The 14,863-nt window shown below is 33.1% G+C and overlaps 1 protein-coding gene across 1 annotated transcript in view; it reads right to left on the bottom strand.

Moving 5' to 3' along the window:
• RGS21 (regulator of G protein signaling 21) overlaps nt 1–14,863 on the bottom strand; it is a 49,863-nt gene that overhangs the window by 23,101 nt on the left and 11,899 nt on the right. Inside the window, exon 2 of the mRNA XM_050783131.1 lies at nt 650–720. Coding sequence (XP_050639088.1) covers nt 650–660 — 11 coding nt within the window. The 5' untranslated portion in view covers nt 661–720. The remainder of the gene's footprint in view (nt 1–649; nt 721–14,863) is intronic.

Genomic DNA, 14,863 nt, shown 5'->3' on the forward strand with positions numbered 1-14,863 from the left:
TTGGCTGATTTCCTTTCTATTTTCTTCATTAAGCAAGTGCCATCAAGGCCAGCAGTACCCATATTATATGTCCAGAGAAGAGCCAGGCCAGATGGGAACTGCGTGAAAGCTACCAGTTATCTTGCTAATTGTGCCAGCTAGAACCAGTTGTATTGCATTAAAAAATGTGGAATCCAACAACTTAGCTGTTCACACTCAATTAGCAGTGTGCTGGAGAATGGAAAATTCAAGCAAGGAGTCCATGTGCTCCAGGAAGTAACAGCTGCTTCCTTACCCAGCCCTTAATATCCATGTAAAAATTTTCAATAAACATTGTGATAATAATTTTTGCAAGGATCATGTATATGTTATGTCTCTAATCCATCTCATAATTTTTTAAAAAATTACATAAAGAAAGTACAATGGTCTCTCTCCACTTTATAACCTTCCTTTAGCCCACATAAAGAATAAATTGCAAAAGTAAACCACAAATTCTTGATATGTTTTCGAAAAGAAGAAATCAATAGAGAAAGGAGAAAAAATCAGGAAGAAAGACAACAATTAGTGTATATATCATAAATGAAGGAAATAAAACATCGAGACTAAAGAAGACTCAAGTGTTTCATTTGTACATCTTCGGAGATAAAAATAGCTGGAAACGGCAACTCACTTCACTGGCATTTTTCGTTCCACTGTCTGTCACAGATGATGCCGAGTTTCTCTTTCTGACTGATCTTCAAGCTGAAGGTAATGTGACAGCAGGAACATTACAATTAGTATGCAAATACCTATCCCCTGGGTTACAAATTGGCATTCTTTAAATCCTGCTATTCTCAGCTTTTTTGTTTTTATTATTAACTTTTCATTGGTCAAAGCACTTAAACTTCTAAGTAATAAATAACTCTGAATAAATGTGACATTTCTCTGAGTCTGTGGCATAATTGAAATAAATTCCATCTGAAGGTTTGTTTTCTGAAGTTCATGTTCATCTGCTTATAAGACAACTATTGTTCACCGGAGGTTAAATCAATATATATTAAGATACACATATTTGAAATATATATATAATTAATATTCACCTTTGAGTCTTTAATCTGCCTAAAAGATCATTTTGTTTTCCTTTGTTCTTTGATTTTCAGAAAATCTGAGGAAGGCTCTACATCTAATATACTTATCTTAAACAACTATATATGTTTAAGCAATTTTATTCATGAGCTAAAATGTTCTAATATAAGACATTGCAGTTTTCTTTGAAATTTATGCAGGTTTTATGGCTTAATAACGTATATTTCTCTCTTTTAACCATGGATGTCATGTCATTTTATGCCAATATTTATGCAATGCAATGTTTAATGTAATAAGGCTAATATATTTATCAAAACAAAGACCATATATTGGCAATTTTAATTATAGTCAAAGTTTTATAACTTCATGCTTTGTCAAGCTTTTATCTCAATGTAATACAGTTCTTTGGTAGTAAAATTCAACTGGTATGTGTTTATGACCCTCAATGTCAATTAAAGACTATTGAAAGATTGACAGTTTTTCAGGTGAGAGAAAGAAAGGAGTCAGAAGAAGGTAGAAAATGTTCTTCTCCTTGACTTAGCATGGAAGTACCCTAGTTGATCTATAGAAATGGCTAGTATGAGTGGCCCTGGACTAATGAAACTGAGAGAAGAAGAAGAAATGACCTAAAAAGTCAGTGTATCATTAAGAAGGGAAATCATCAATTAGCTCAATCCCTTTTGTTAATTCAAGCTCCATTAAGTAATGTTCTTATGATAAGCAAAATCTGAATCATTAAACATATTTTGACTTTTTGTTTTGCTCAGGGGGGATAATGAAGTATTAATTTTATAATATATGCTTGAAAATAGTACAGTTTGGAAAATACACTGTCAAAATTTAAAGACCCTCTTGGTAAAACAAAAACATGCACAGTCCTTAAGAAATAGGAGCCAGGGATAGGCTTACTTTACATTAAAATGTTAAAACAAAAATTTAAATTTCTATTTTGAGTTTAGTGCAATTGCAAGCATGCTTTTTCTCATAAATCCTTCCACAAACCACAATTATTACTTGTTTAGTGTGCACTTCCCATTCCTTTCAATCTTCTTTTCATTGTTTAAAAAACAACTCAGAATTAGATTTTATTTATCAAAAGGAATCATAATACAATGAGCAGGTGAGGAAATAAGCTTTCTTATTAGGTGGAATGATGCTTTATAGCATTCAATGTATCTTGACAAAAGAATGCCATATAGATACTGTTGAGACATCTAAATACCATCAGCTTTCAGTCCAATGAGTTTAGGCTCCATTCTCAGAACTTATGCCCGGTGTGATAAGCTAAGTATACAACCCTCCCTGAAAAGATGTCTGTGTCCTAATGCCTGGAACATGTGAATATCGTACTTCTCTTTTGAGAAGTTGATTATCCTAGATTATCCTGGTGGACTGGGTGTAATTATAAGGGACCTTTTTAGAGGGGAGAAAGGAGGGTTAATGTCTAGTAGTAGGATATTTCAGGATGAAAACAAGATGTTGGAGTGATGTGAGAAAGGGTTAAGAGTCAAAGAACGTAGGTGGCCTCTAGAAGCTGAAAAAGGCAGGGAAAGAGGTAGTCTCCTCAAAGCCTCCAGAAGCAGCTGACCATACTAATACCTTGATTTTGACCCAGTGAGACTGATTTTGGACTTCTGGTCCTGATATGGGTTGGCTGTGTCCCCACCCAAATCTCATCTTGAATTGTAGCTCCCATAATTCTCAGGTATTGTGGGAGGTACCTGGTGGGAGCTAACTGAATCATGGGGGCGGTTTCCCCCATACTGTTCTTGTGGTAGTGAATAAGTCTCATGAGATCTAATAATTTCATATGGGGTTTACCCTTTTGGTTGGCTCTTTCTCCCTTGTCTGCCGCCACGTAAAATGTGCCTTTCAGCAGCTGTGATTGTGAGGCCTCCCCAGCCAGGTGGAACTGTGAGTCCATGAAACCTCTTTTTCTTTATAAATTACCGAGTCTCAGGTATGTCTTTATCAGCAGCATGAGAACAGACTAATACAGGTCCCCTGGACTCTGAGATAATAAATGTATATTGTTTAAGCAACTAAGTTGGTGGCAGTTTTTTACAACAGCAATAGAAAATGAATACATCTAGGGAACTCCCCTCTTCAAAACCCTCCTTAGAAGAAGGGAGGTCAATAATAAAATAGGCATAAATTTTGAGTCAAGAGTAACAAGCTCATATGCAAATATGGATTCTTCATCCTGGACAATAACCTTGACCTTTCTCAGTCTCTTTGCTACTGATAGTATTGATAATACCTATCGCACCAAGTTATTGTGTGAAACTGAAAGAAAATATAGCAAGCCAACACATCTTACATAGGATTATTTATATATGCTTATTTATTTTGTTTCTTTTGTCCTCATTTGACATTCACAGAACCATGGTTAAGATAATAATATGCGAGATCTTATGGACAATACTGTCATGCAATCAATGGGAATTTCTGTGGAAAAATATGAGATTTATTCTGCAATATTTTAAACTACTTGTACAAGAAATCATAGATAGGTACTGTAGGAATTCAAAACTTTAATCAGACAGTATAAAATTGGTCATTCTGGATAATTAACATGATGAGAGTATGTGTGAAATAATTGGAAGACTGAGAGGCAGATGGGAAAGTTAAAGATTATGTTTAACTCCATAATATATATGATATATATAAACATATATAAATATATAAATTTTATTTGTCAGTTACAAAATTAACTAGTTTAAAAGGTAAAGGGGAATTAGCAGAATCATGGAAGGTATTTCTTTTTATTTTCAGTTTATGGGTTAAGTTCATGACACAAATTATACTCGTAAACCACTTTAGAGCTGTAATATTTTTGGAAACTGGACTCTGCAGTCAACTTTCTAGTTTAAAAAGTAACATAGTTTTTTTTCTCCTTGAAATTGCAAAACAAAGTTTAAGAACATTTTTAAAAAGTATAGTAAACTGTTCCAAACATGAGAGAACAAGGGTGGCGATAGATGGATGGAACAGTAAACATCAGTGGTATTATGTCTCAGCAGAGGAGATGGGGTTAAGAGGGTCAAAGGAACAGATTTCAAATCTGGTAACTTGAAAGAATGGTGATTCCATTCATGATCATGGCAATCCATTAAAAAAACAAGGTTAGGAAAATCAATACATAAAAAAAGGTTTAGAGATATGTAGAACGTTTAGACACAGTTTGCTTAACTTTCCTGTCAGAGGTCATAGTAATTTTATAGGCATATTCAAAGACAATATAGAGCATTTAAATCTACATGAAACCCCTCTATTAACCTAAGAAACTACTGCTATTTATACTTCATCATTAAAAGTAGGATAAAAAATTAATAAGAATTTAATTCTGGTACTTGCATAATTTAAGCAAAAGTATCATATTTTATCTTGATACAAGTGCTAAACAATGTTCATTAAAAAAAAATGCTGATTTGATTGTATGACATCCAAGTGAGAATGTCATGAAAGATTTGTGGAAAAAACACCATAGCAGTTAAAATAATTGAGCATTTTAATCAATAATAGTTAAAATGCTTCAGACATATGTGTCAGAAACTTTCTGAGCATTATCTCTTTGTTTATTATTCAATGAGATAGTCAATATTTTTATTCATATTTTAAATATGAGGAAACTAAAACTCAAAGAGGCTAAATAACTTGCTTAGGCTTGTATAACTAGAAAGGAGAAGGGCTGGAGCAAGATTGAGTGGGGGCAATTTGGTATTTAAGTGGTAGTGATAGTTAAAACTGTTAGATTTAGTTTAACAGGTGAAATGACAGAGAAAATCGGAGCTGAGAACTGAGGGCTTAAATGTTCATTTATTCAATAAATATTTAAATACTTTAGTGACTGCTGAATGTAGAGTAACACTTATGTTTTAGGAATAGAAAAGGGACATGAACTAGGGATGAAGATTTAATGCAATAAGCCAGAGAAAAGCTAAGGGTACAGAGTGGCATGGAATTTCCTTTAAAAACACTGTTCACAGCCTTTTGGGAAGAAGAAAGAATGATCAAGAGGTCAGATGACAGACAGGTTAAGGAGAATGATGAGTGATAAAATACTGTGAAATTTGTTAAGATGGTCTCTTGCACAGGTCACAGCAAAGGAGATCAACAAGAATGAGATTAGATGAGCAGGACAGTTCACCACAAAATCACACTGATTGTTATTTGCCCATATTATGTTTCTATTCAAATTATAATAGGAAAGGAAAGATTAATTTTTTTTTACAATTGTCTTCTTAGATTTATATAATAGGGTTATATAAGTGGTTTATTTTAGGACTAAATAATTTAAAAGTTAATTTTCTTTTTATAAACAAATGGGAAAAGAAAATTATATTTTCTTGATTCTGCTTTGCCTCAAGTTACTGCTATATGAGGTTCAATTTATAAAGCAATGAGCCTGAGTTGTGTATGGTTCATCAATTATTTCTGAGAGCAGTTCTAATGGAGAAGTTAGAAATGTTTTGAGCAATGACAATACCGCTGAAATGTGTCTGATCTCCCCAAGTGGCTGCTTGGAAATATAACGCTCATTTGGACGTATAGTTCTTAGTATGCTTGTTGATAAATTGGTCGCATTACTTGCTAGTCACACTTCGTGACTGTATGTCCTAAATGTATTTTCTTTGTTTTCTTAGAACATGTACTGTCATTGATAGTTAAAGAAATATCTGCCTTAGTAAAATAAAATATTTAGAAGTTCAAGATTTCTGATGTAAGTAAAAATGTCTTTTCTTATGTTTTGAAAGTGAATAACATTTTTTCACTTTAGTGAATTCATATACCTCAATGAATTAATCAAAATTCTAGCATGATAGATATAAAAGTATTGTATAAATTTAAAAGTCAGCTTTTTGGGAGGTAGAGAATGTTTAAATTCACATTGTAATCTCATAGTCATCATCATATTTGTTATCATTTGCTCTGTTGCAATTTTCCTTTACTGTAGCTGAATATTTTTAGAACACAAAGATAAATAATCATTTAATTGACCCTTTCCCCTGTGTTTTACATTTCTGTGTTGCCATTGTGTATACATAGCATCTGTTAAACTATTCTTCTGAGCTAACCTTTCCTGTCTTTACTGTCTGGTGAAGACCTCAGTATTCAATGCAAAAATATGCAAGGCAGAGTAGCAGTCATGGGAGATATTAATAAAGCTAAGTAATATAATTTTTTAAAAAAGTATTTTAACTGAAATCTATGTACATCCTTAGCCAAATTTTTATTAACTTTTGAACAAAAACATTAATAAGAAATTAGCTCAATGGAATGCCACAGTCTGGGTAGTACGATTCTATTAAGTAATACCACAGTCTGGGTAGTGGAATGTTGACATACTGAGAGGAACGATTCTTTATAAATTCTAGCATTTTAAAAATGTACAATTTTTGAGATGGTACTAAGATTGTCTTAATATTTTGGGGCACTGATGCCTAATAAAAAATGGAAGAAACACAATTACTACATCCAAATATATTTTAAGTATAGCATACAAGATCATTGACTATTTTATAAGGAAAAGGCTCAATGTCTTTTATTATATATTCCTAGAATAAATTGTCAAAGCCATGATATAAATTAAAGTTTATTTAATTATGTTATTGCAACTATATCCAAATTTCAACTATGGGTAACTTGTACCATCCTATTTATAAACTATTCTGAATAGAAAAGGAAAAAAAAAACCAAATAAAATTCTCACCAAGACAATCACTTTTTTTTCCCCTCAACTCATAACAAGATTATTTTTATTTATTTTCTTCATGACCAGGTATCTCCTCCTGCATGGTCAGTTTGCTTTCATATCTTTTTTTTTTTTAACCCTTAACTTGTAAAATTCATTTTTTTTAAATGGAGAAGGAAAAATGACAATTAAAAATATTCACTCTTCGTTGCAAGTATTATAAAATACCTGGCTTGATTCTTAGGGATATTCAACCATTCATTTTTTTGACAGGTTAAATGGGTTTCTCTTAATATGTAGATTATTGCTGAAATAACTCTCTTTTAAACAGTATAAAGAAGGCAGGAAGTCATCTAATATGTGCATTGCCAGGAATCAGACAGTAACCATGTCTTCCATTGAATTTATCATTCTTAGACTACTTGAGCCTTTTATTTTATTTTATTTACTTTATTTTATTTTATTTATTTTATTTTATTTTATTTATTTTTTAGACGGGGTTTCACTCTTGCCCAGACTGGAGTGCAATAGCGCAATCTCAGCTCACTGCAACCTCTGCCTCCCGGGTTCAAGCGATTCTCCAGCCTCAGTCTCTCAAGTAGCTGGGATTACAGGCATCTGCCACAATGCACAGCTAATTTTTTGTATTTTATTTATTTATTGTTTTTGAGGCGGAGTCTCGCTCTGTTGCCCAGGCTGGAGTGCTGTGGCACGATCTCAGCTCACTGTAAGCTCCGCCTCCTGGGTTCACGCCATTCTCCTGCCTCAGCCTCCTGAGTAGCTGGGACTACAGGCGTCCGCCACCACGCCTGGCTAATTTTTTTTGTATTTAGTAGAGACGGAGTTTCACCATGTTGATCAGACTGGTCTCGATCTCCTGACCTCAGGTGATCCACCCGCCTTGGCCTCTCAAAGAGCTGGGATTACAGGTGTGAGCCACTGTGCCTGGTCTGAGCCTTTTAATCTTCTGATTAGTGGTGCTTTAGGCTTGACTTATAGACTGGTTACAGGAAATTCGGAAACGTCATACGTGTATTAATTTTCAATTGATTTTTAGACAATATGCTTTACACGGAGAACATTACACAGGTTGTTAATCTGGATGCTATTACAACAAATATACTTCGTTCAACAGCAACTAAAAAAATTTATTTTTGTTGATTTCCGGTTGCTTACCTAGAAGTCTAAAATGCTGGCCTGGTAGTATGTAAACAGTTTTTGTAAAACACAGGTGTTTGTTTTTGTTTTTCCTCTCAGACACACTGACTGCCTGGTATTCCCTGAAAGTTCCACTGTTTTATAACTATTGCTGATCTTGAAATTTCTTCTACTTGGAATTCTTTACCCAGTTTTTGTCGTCTTTAACTTCTCAAGGCTTAGTTTAAAAATTATCCCTTCTTGGAAGCCTTTGGTGTTCTCCAAAGAACCAGCCTATCAATAACCTTCAGCTGGTAGCATTGTGATGTTACTGATTATATATTTTCTACTGCAATATCCAGTGTTCTGGTCTTTTTTCTTATCCAAGGTAAGAGATACAGTCTTGTACATCTCACAGCATATGGCATGGTGCCTAGCACTATATGAATGTCCGGTGAATATTTGCAAAATAAATAAATGAAATGGGTAGGTAGAAAAACAATATGTAAAACTAAGGAACATACTAAAAAAAATGAGTAACCAAAAATGAGGAAGAGGTTCTTTAGTAAAATTATTGACAGTGATCTCTATTAGTAAGCTGCTATCATGTGCAACACACTGCATACTAGCTTTAAAGAGAATATCTAATTTCATTCTTATAAAAATTCTAAGATTCTCATTATATATGTGAGAAAATAAGCTCAGATAATCATTTCCTTCTTCCCAAAAGTTACTTAGTTTTAGTGGTGGAGAAAGGATTCAAACAGGTTTAACTGATTCCAAAATCCATGTTCTTTCACAATTTAAAAATTCAAATTATGTTCATCCTTTGCTGCAACAAAAGAACAAAAGTAGCAAGCTTTATCCTGATGACCTATGAAATGATTTTTTTTAGGGAAGCTAAGCTCTGTGAGGATAATACAATGAACAGGTTTATTCAGGATCATACCTTAATACTGTTATTTGTAGGTCCAGATATGGTGATAAATATTTAATTAGAAGAGTATATGAAATACATGTTAAAAAGAGGATTTGTGCGAACTCATTAGGCAGTCTTTCAAGCTTTGTAATGACATAAGTGGCAAGTGGATTATGGTTTATTTTAAAAGACTTGTCAATGCAATCTTGTTGGGGGAAGGGAAAGAAAGTGGAGAAAGAGAAAAAGAGAGATGGAACACATTCTTTTGCAGATTTAACAAATGATTTCACATGCTTCATGCTGTTTATTCTGTGGGATTGTTCTCTTAGCTAAATATACACACTCATAAATACCACATATTTCCTACTGTCTGTTTAAACTTTTGCAACTCATACTTTATTTTCAATAGGTTTCTCTCTTCAGCATCTGTGTTTTTTTTTCTTTTTGTCCCAAATTTCTCACATATATTACAACACAGTTCAGAGGCCTCTTTTTAATTTTATCAAGTTTTTAAGCTAGCATTAGAGGCAATGTCCAGTGACCTTCGATGGTATAACTTTAAAAGTATACTGTACTCATTGTCCTATGAAAAGATCTAATTCTTCCTGAAATAGAATTCAATATAGAATCCCAATATAGAATAGAATAGAATAGAACAGAATAGAATTCAATTCGAAAACAAAAATGGAAGAATGTTAGCAGAAAATACTTCATAAACTGTATTTGATCTTGACTGTAATAGCATATAACTATTTATCATCTCTTCTTTAAAGGTGATAACCTAAAGTGAGCATTAAGATTTTTTACTCATAGTTACACGACAAATACACTTTTTAAATTAATAACTGCTGGATATGGAATTGAAGCTCAGGTATCTTTAAGTCCAAATATACTTTCTACTACACTTACATTGAAAAGTTCACTGTCTAGAAATGTAGCCTAGATTAGCAAAGGCATGCAGACCCAAAGACAATGCTATGTATACATCTTTTTATAATCATGATGTCCTTAGAGAGCCATATGTTAAACTTTTTCCAAAGGATTAATAATTTTGAATTAAATTTTAAGTCATACAACATGTTTTACTTTTCCCAGCTTTTAATTTTGGCATAATTATACATTCACAGGAAGATGTAAAGACAACAGAGAAGTTTCAGACCCTTTGCGCAGTCTATCCCAGTGGTTGGCATGGTTTGCATCTTATATAATTATAGTACAGTAACAAACCAGTAGTTGACACTGGGGTGTATGTGTTTGTCCTTTGTCATTTTATCACATGTGTAAATTTACATAACCACCAATGAAGTCAACATACAGAACTATTCCATTACCTCAAAGATCTCCCTCATGTTATGTCCTTATAGTACCTTCTCTGTATCGTCCCTAACCCCTGGAAACCATTCATCTCTTTTTCTTTTTTGTTATTTTGAGAATATTATAAAAATACGATCATACCACACATGTCCTTTTGAGATGGGCTCTTTTCAATCAGCATAATGTTCTTGTGATTAATCTGCATCATTTCCCATGTGAATAGCCCTTGCCTTTTTATTGCTGAGTAGTATTTCATAGTATGTGTGTATCACTGTTAATTTAATCATTCACTACTTAAGGACACTTTGCTTGTTTAGGGGTTTTGATCTATGACACACAGAGCTCCTATGACTAGTGTAGGTATTTGTATAGACATACATTTTATTTATCTGGATTAAATGTGGAGGATTACAATTGATGGGTCCTATGGTAAGTGTGTGTTTGTATGTGTGTGTGTGTGTATGTGTGTGTGTGTGTGTATTTAAGAGACTGCCAAACTATTTTCAGAGAGACTATCACTTTATATGCTACCTGCAGTGTATGACAGGTGCACTGTTTTTGCATCCTAATGAAATTTTTGTTTTATCATTAAAGACATTTTTATCTGTTCTAATAGATAGGCAGTGATAACTCATTTTGGTCTTAATTTTAATTCCCTAACAGCTCGTGATGTTGACCCTTTTTTAATGTGACATTTGCCATCTATATGTTCTCTTCAGTGAAGTGCCTCTTGTATTTTACCTTTTTTACTAATTGTTAGTTATTATTATTTTTAACTGTTGAGGTTTTATTTTTTTTTATTTAAAATTATTTTTTAGAGACATTTGGGTAGGAGGAGAGTATCTTGCTCTGTCACCCAGGCTGGAATACAGTGGCATGACTGTAGCTCACTGACTGCAGCCTTGAACTGCTAGGCTCAATCCATCTTCCTGCCTCAGCCTCCGGGGTAGCTAGGACTATAGGCGTGAGGCACAGGCTCCATTGAGTTTTGAGAATTATTTATGTATAGTAGGCATGATCACTTTATTAGATACGCAGCTTGCAAATATTACTTCCTAGTATGTGGTTTGCCTTTTCATTCTCTTAGCAGGCTTTTTCGTAGAACAAAGGTTTTTAATTTTGGTAAAGTTCAATTTATGTTGTTTCTTTTATTAATTGTGCTTTTGATGTCATGTCTAATGACTCTTCCCCAGGTCCTAGATTCCAAATACTTTCTCCTGTTACACTCTAACCATTTTAGAGTTACATTTAAATCTATGATTAATTTAAAACTATTTTTTTAAAATATAAGGTGTGAAGTTTAGAACAAGATTTTTATTTTTTATTTTTTTTATTTTTATTTTTTTTGCCTATTGGTATTCAATTGACAGTTTGGCAGGGATTAAATTTTAGGCTGAAAAATATTTCCCTTTATAATTTTGATGGTATTGCTTCATTGCCTTTTTCTATCCAATCTTACTGATTACTGAACCCATATAATTCTCATTTCTTTGCATTTGTATTACTGGTGTTATGAGATACTTTGATTCTGTTCCTTTACATGGTTCTTTTTTCATTTACTAGGTTGATTTATCTTTTAAATATGGAGCTTTATGTTCTTCAGATCTGGGAATTTCTCTTTCATTATTTTAAGAAATAATTTTCTCCTTTCAATTCTGTTTTTCTGTACTTTATGCTTATCAGTTAGATCATGAACATCCTGAATTTTACTTCTTTATTAGTAATTTTTACCATGGTAAACCCTCAGTCTGTCTAAGATTCTACTTCATTTTCCCCGTTGTATTTTTTTTGCATCAAATAATTTCCCCAAAATTGAAAAGGATTTCTATTTAAGACCGTTCTCTAAATATCTTAATTATTGTGGATATATGCAATGTTCATTTGTTTAACATTACTTTTAAATGGTCTCAAGGGAAAAGAGATAAATACATTTTCAATCTTCTAACAAAAGTAGAGACCCCTGTATCTAAATTTTGAAAAAATATTTAAAGTAGTAAATATTTCAAAATGTTATTTTTCTAACTCATGATTTTCATACTCTTCTAGTATTTTATCAAATACCTGTACCTTAATTTTTAAGTTACTCTCATTGTGCCACTCATTAGGTTTTTAAGTATGTCAAAGTTTTTGAACAATATGTTTTAAAGTCAGTTTAAATTACACACAGTCTTATTTATTTATTTATTTATTTATTTATTTATTTATTTAGAGATGGAGTCTTGCTCTGTCACCAGGCTGGAGTACAGTGGCACGATCTGGGCTTACTGCAACCTCTGCCTCCCGGGTTCAATCGATTTCCCTGCCTCAGCCTCCCGAGTAGCTGGGACTACAGGCATGTGCCACCACGCCCGGCTAATTTTTTGTATTTTAATAGAGATGGGATTTCACCATGTTGGCCAGGTTGCTCTCGATCTTCTGACCTCATGATCTGCTCACCTGGGCCTCCCAAAGTGCTGGGATTACAGGCGTGAGCCACCACACCCAGCCACAGTCATGTTTATTTAAAATAGAATTTTTTTTTTTTTCCAGATCACTTACAACTTTTAGATCCAGAAACAAGGGAGAAAATAAATTCCACAAAATTTTCATGGCTACATACAGCCAGACATTAACAAGAATGTAGAGCTATTATTTATTGAGGGCTTCATGTGTTCTATTATAGTCTTTCTTAAAGTAGTCTAGTTGAGTAGAGCCAGAACATATACATCAACCATAGGTTTGAGTTACTATCACATACACAAACACTGATACAATCTACTACATCATAATCACCTAATTAATTACCAAAATACATACCAGTGCCACATTCCCAACTTTTGCACAGATACACTTGGTTACCCCTCAGCTCATCAAACTCAAAGTGTCTAAAACTTAATTCATTTTCCATTGTCTATCATTCAATCCTTATTTTTTTGTTTTGACTTAACTATACTTGTAGTCACTGAATTAAAGACTTCAGAGTTATCATTAACATAACTTCACATGAAGATAATGGCTTGTCACGTCTCATTCAGGTATCTCTCACATTTATCTGTAACTCTCCAACTCCAGCAACATTCCTTGTCCACGCCCTCACTTCTTAGTGATTAATGCATCTCTTAACTAATTGTACTGCCTCCAGATTCTTCTCCTTCCAATCCATCCTACATATCTTAAAAGAGTCTTAATGAAAAACATAAGATCTCATTATCTTTTGCCCTAGGATCTTATATGCCTCCGTCGTTTACCAAATTGTGTGTAAACCTTTTAAGATGACTTTCAGCATCTGCCAGAATCTGGTTTCCACCTGATTTTCTAGATTTTATTTCAAAGTTTATTGGGTCAAAGTAGCTTCTACTTTAGGAAAATTCTTCCCCTCCCCCCCACACCCTTTTTGAATTCTGAACCATTTTGTATATCTGTCAGTATTTTAAACTCCCTCTGAAATTGACTTAACCTCACCATCTTTAGTTGTCTAAATTCTACCCATGGATTTCAAAGCTTTGCTTGCATGATTTCCCATCTCTGATCCACAGAACTGGAAACGATGCCTTGCTCCTCTGAACTTTCATAACACCTATTATATGCTTTATCACTTTCTATCTTGTGTACTTCTGATGTGTGACCATGTCTTGTTTCTCCTTTTAGACTTTTTATTGCATAAGGGTAAGTTAAATATTTATTCAGCTTTAAATTATTCTCAATGCCTAGCATATTACCTCATATATAATAACAATGCCAGTTGATATATAATATTAACAACAATGTGATATAGAAATATAAAATATTTAAAAATTTATATTTTTCTTCCTCCCTCAACCTTTAGGAAGCTCTTCACCACATGATTTTAGCTTACTATCAACATGCATACAAGATGAAATTTATCACTGAATTAGAGTACTTCTGTTTAAATCAATAAGCTTATATACCTAATCCTACTTATAATGTGGAAAAGGCAAAGAATATCTGTTCTGTGTGTGTAGGTTTTTGGGGTTTGGAGCATGATTTTTTTTTTTTTTTTTTACTTTTCCCTGCCTATGCTGACCTTCTTTTCTCATCTGTACTATTGCCTGAGGCAGTAAGATTATAGCACAAAGATTTGACTACAGTTTTATATTAATTGCATGACACACTTCATTTGAGAAACGTCTCTCTTCTTCATAGAATCTGTGAAACTGCCTTAGTACTTTAATTCCTTTGTTACAGATATTCTTTTAAGTTAGAGTAATAGGTCATTATATGTTTTTATTTTTCTTATGTAAGTCACAATTTACACAGATGCCCCTTTTCTCTTAATAATAAGGAGAGAAATTAAAAGACACTTCCATATTTTATTCTTTTCAAAAATAGAATCAGAAATAGTCAAATCAGAATAAAAAATAGAAAAAAAATGTAGCTTTAGTAGTTAATCTCAGAGAAACAGCCTAAGGGAAGCAAAATTAACAACGGAATGAAGTATACCTCTGCTCATAATGAAACTAACATATATCCAAGGAAAAAAAATGAATAGGTAATTGAATTTTATGCTCATACTAGTGGGATCAGTTCTATATATTTTAGATACTCAGTATCACTGAATTCACTGAGGTGTTATCAATTTATTTCCAGGTAAACCTGACAATATCAGATACTAAAGTCTGTGTAATATCTGTTAATATTAAATGTGTGATTTATTGTATCAAAAAACTTATAACCTACATCATTATGAGTGATACTAACTTCCCTGATTCTCTTCTTGTCATTTAAAAAGAAAAAAAATGCTCATGGAATTGTAA

This window comes from Macaca thibetana, chromosome 1 (genome assembly GCF_024542745.1).
Source record: "Macaca thibetana thibetana isolate TM-01 chromosome 1, ASM2454274v1, whole genome shotgun sequence".
Classification (NCBI taxonomy): domain Eukaryota; kingdom Metazoa; phylum Chordata; class Mammalia; order Primates; family Cercopithecidae; genus Macaca; species Macaca thibetana.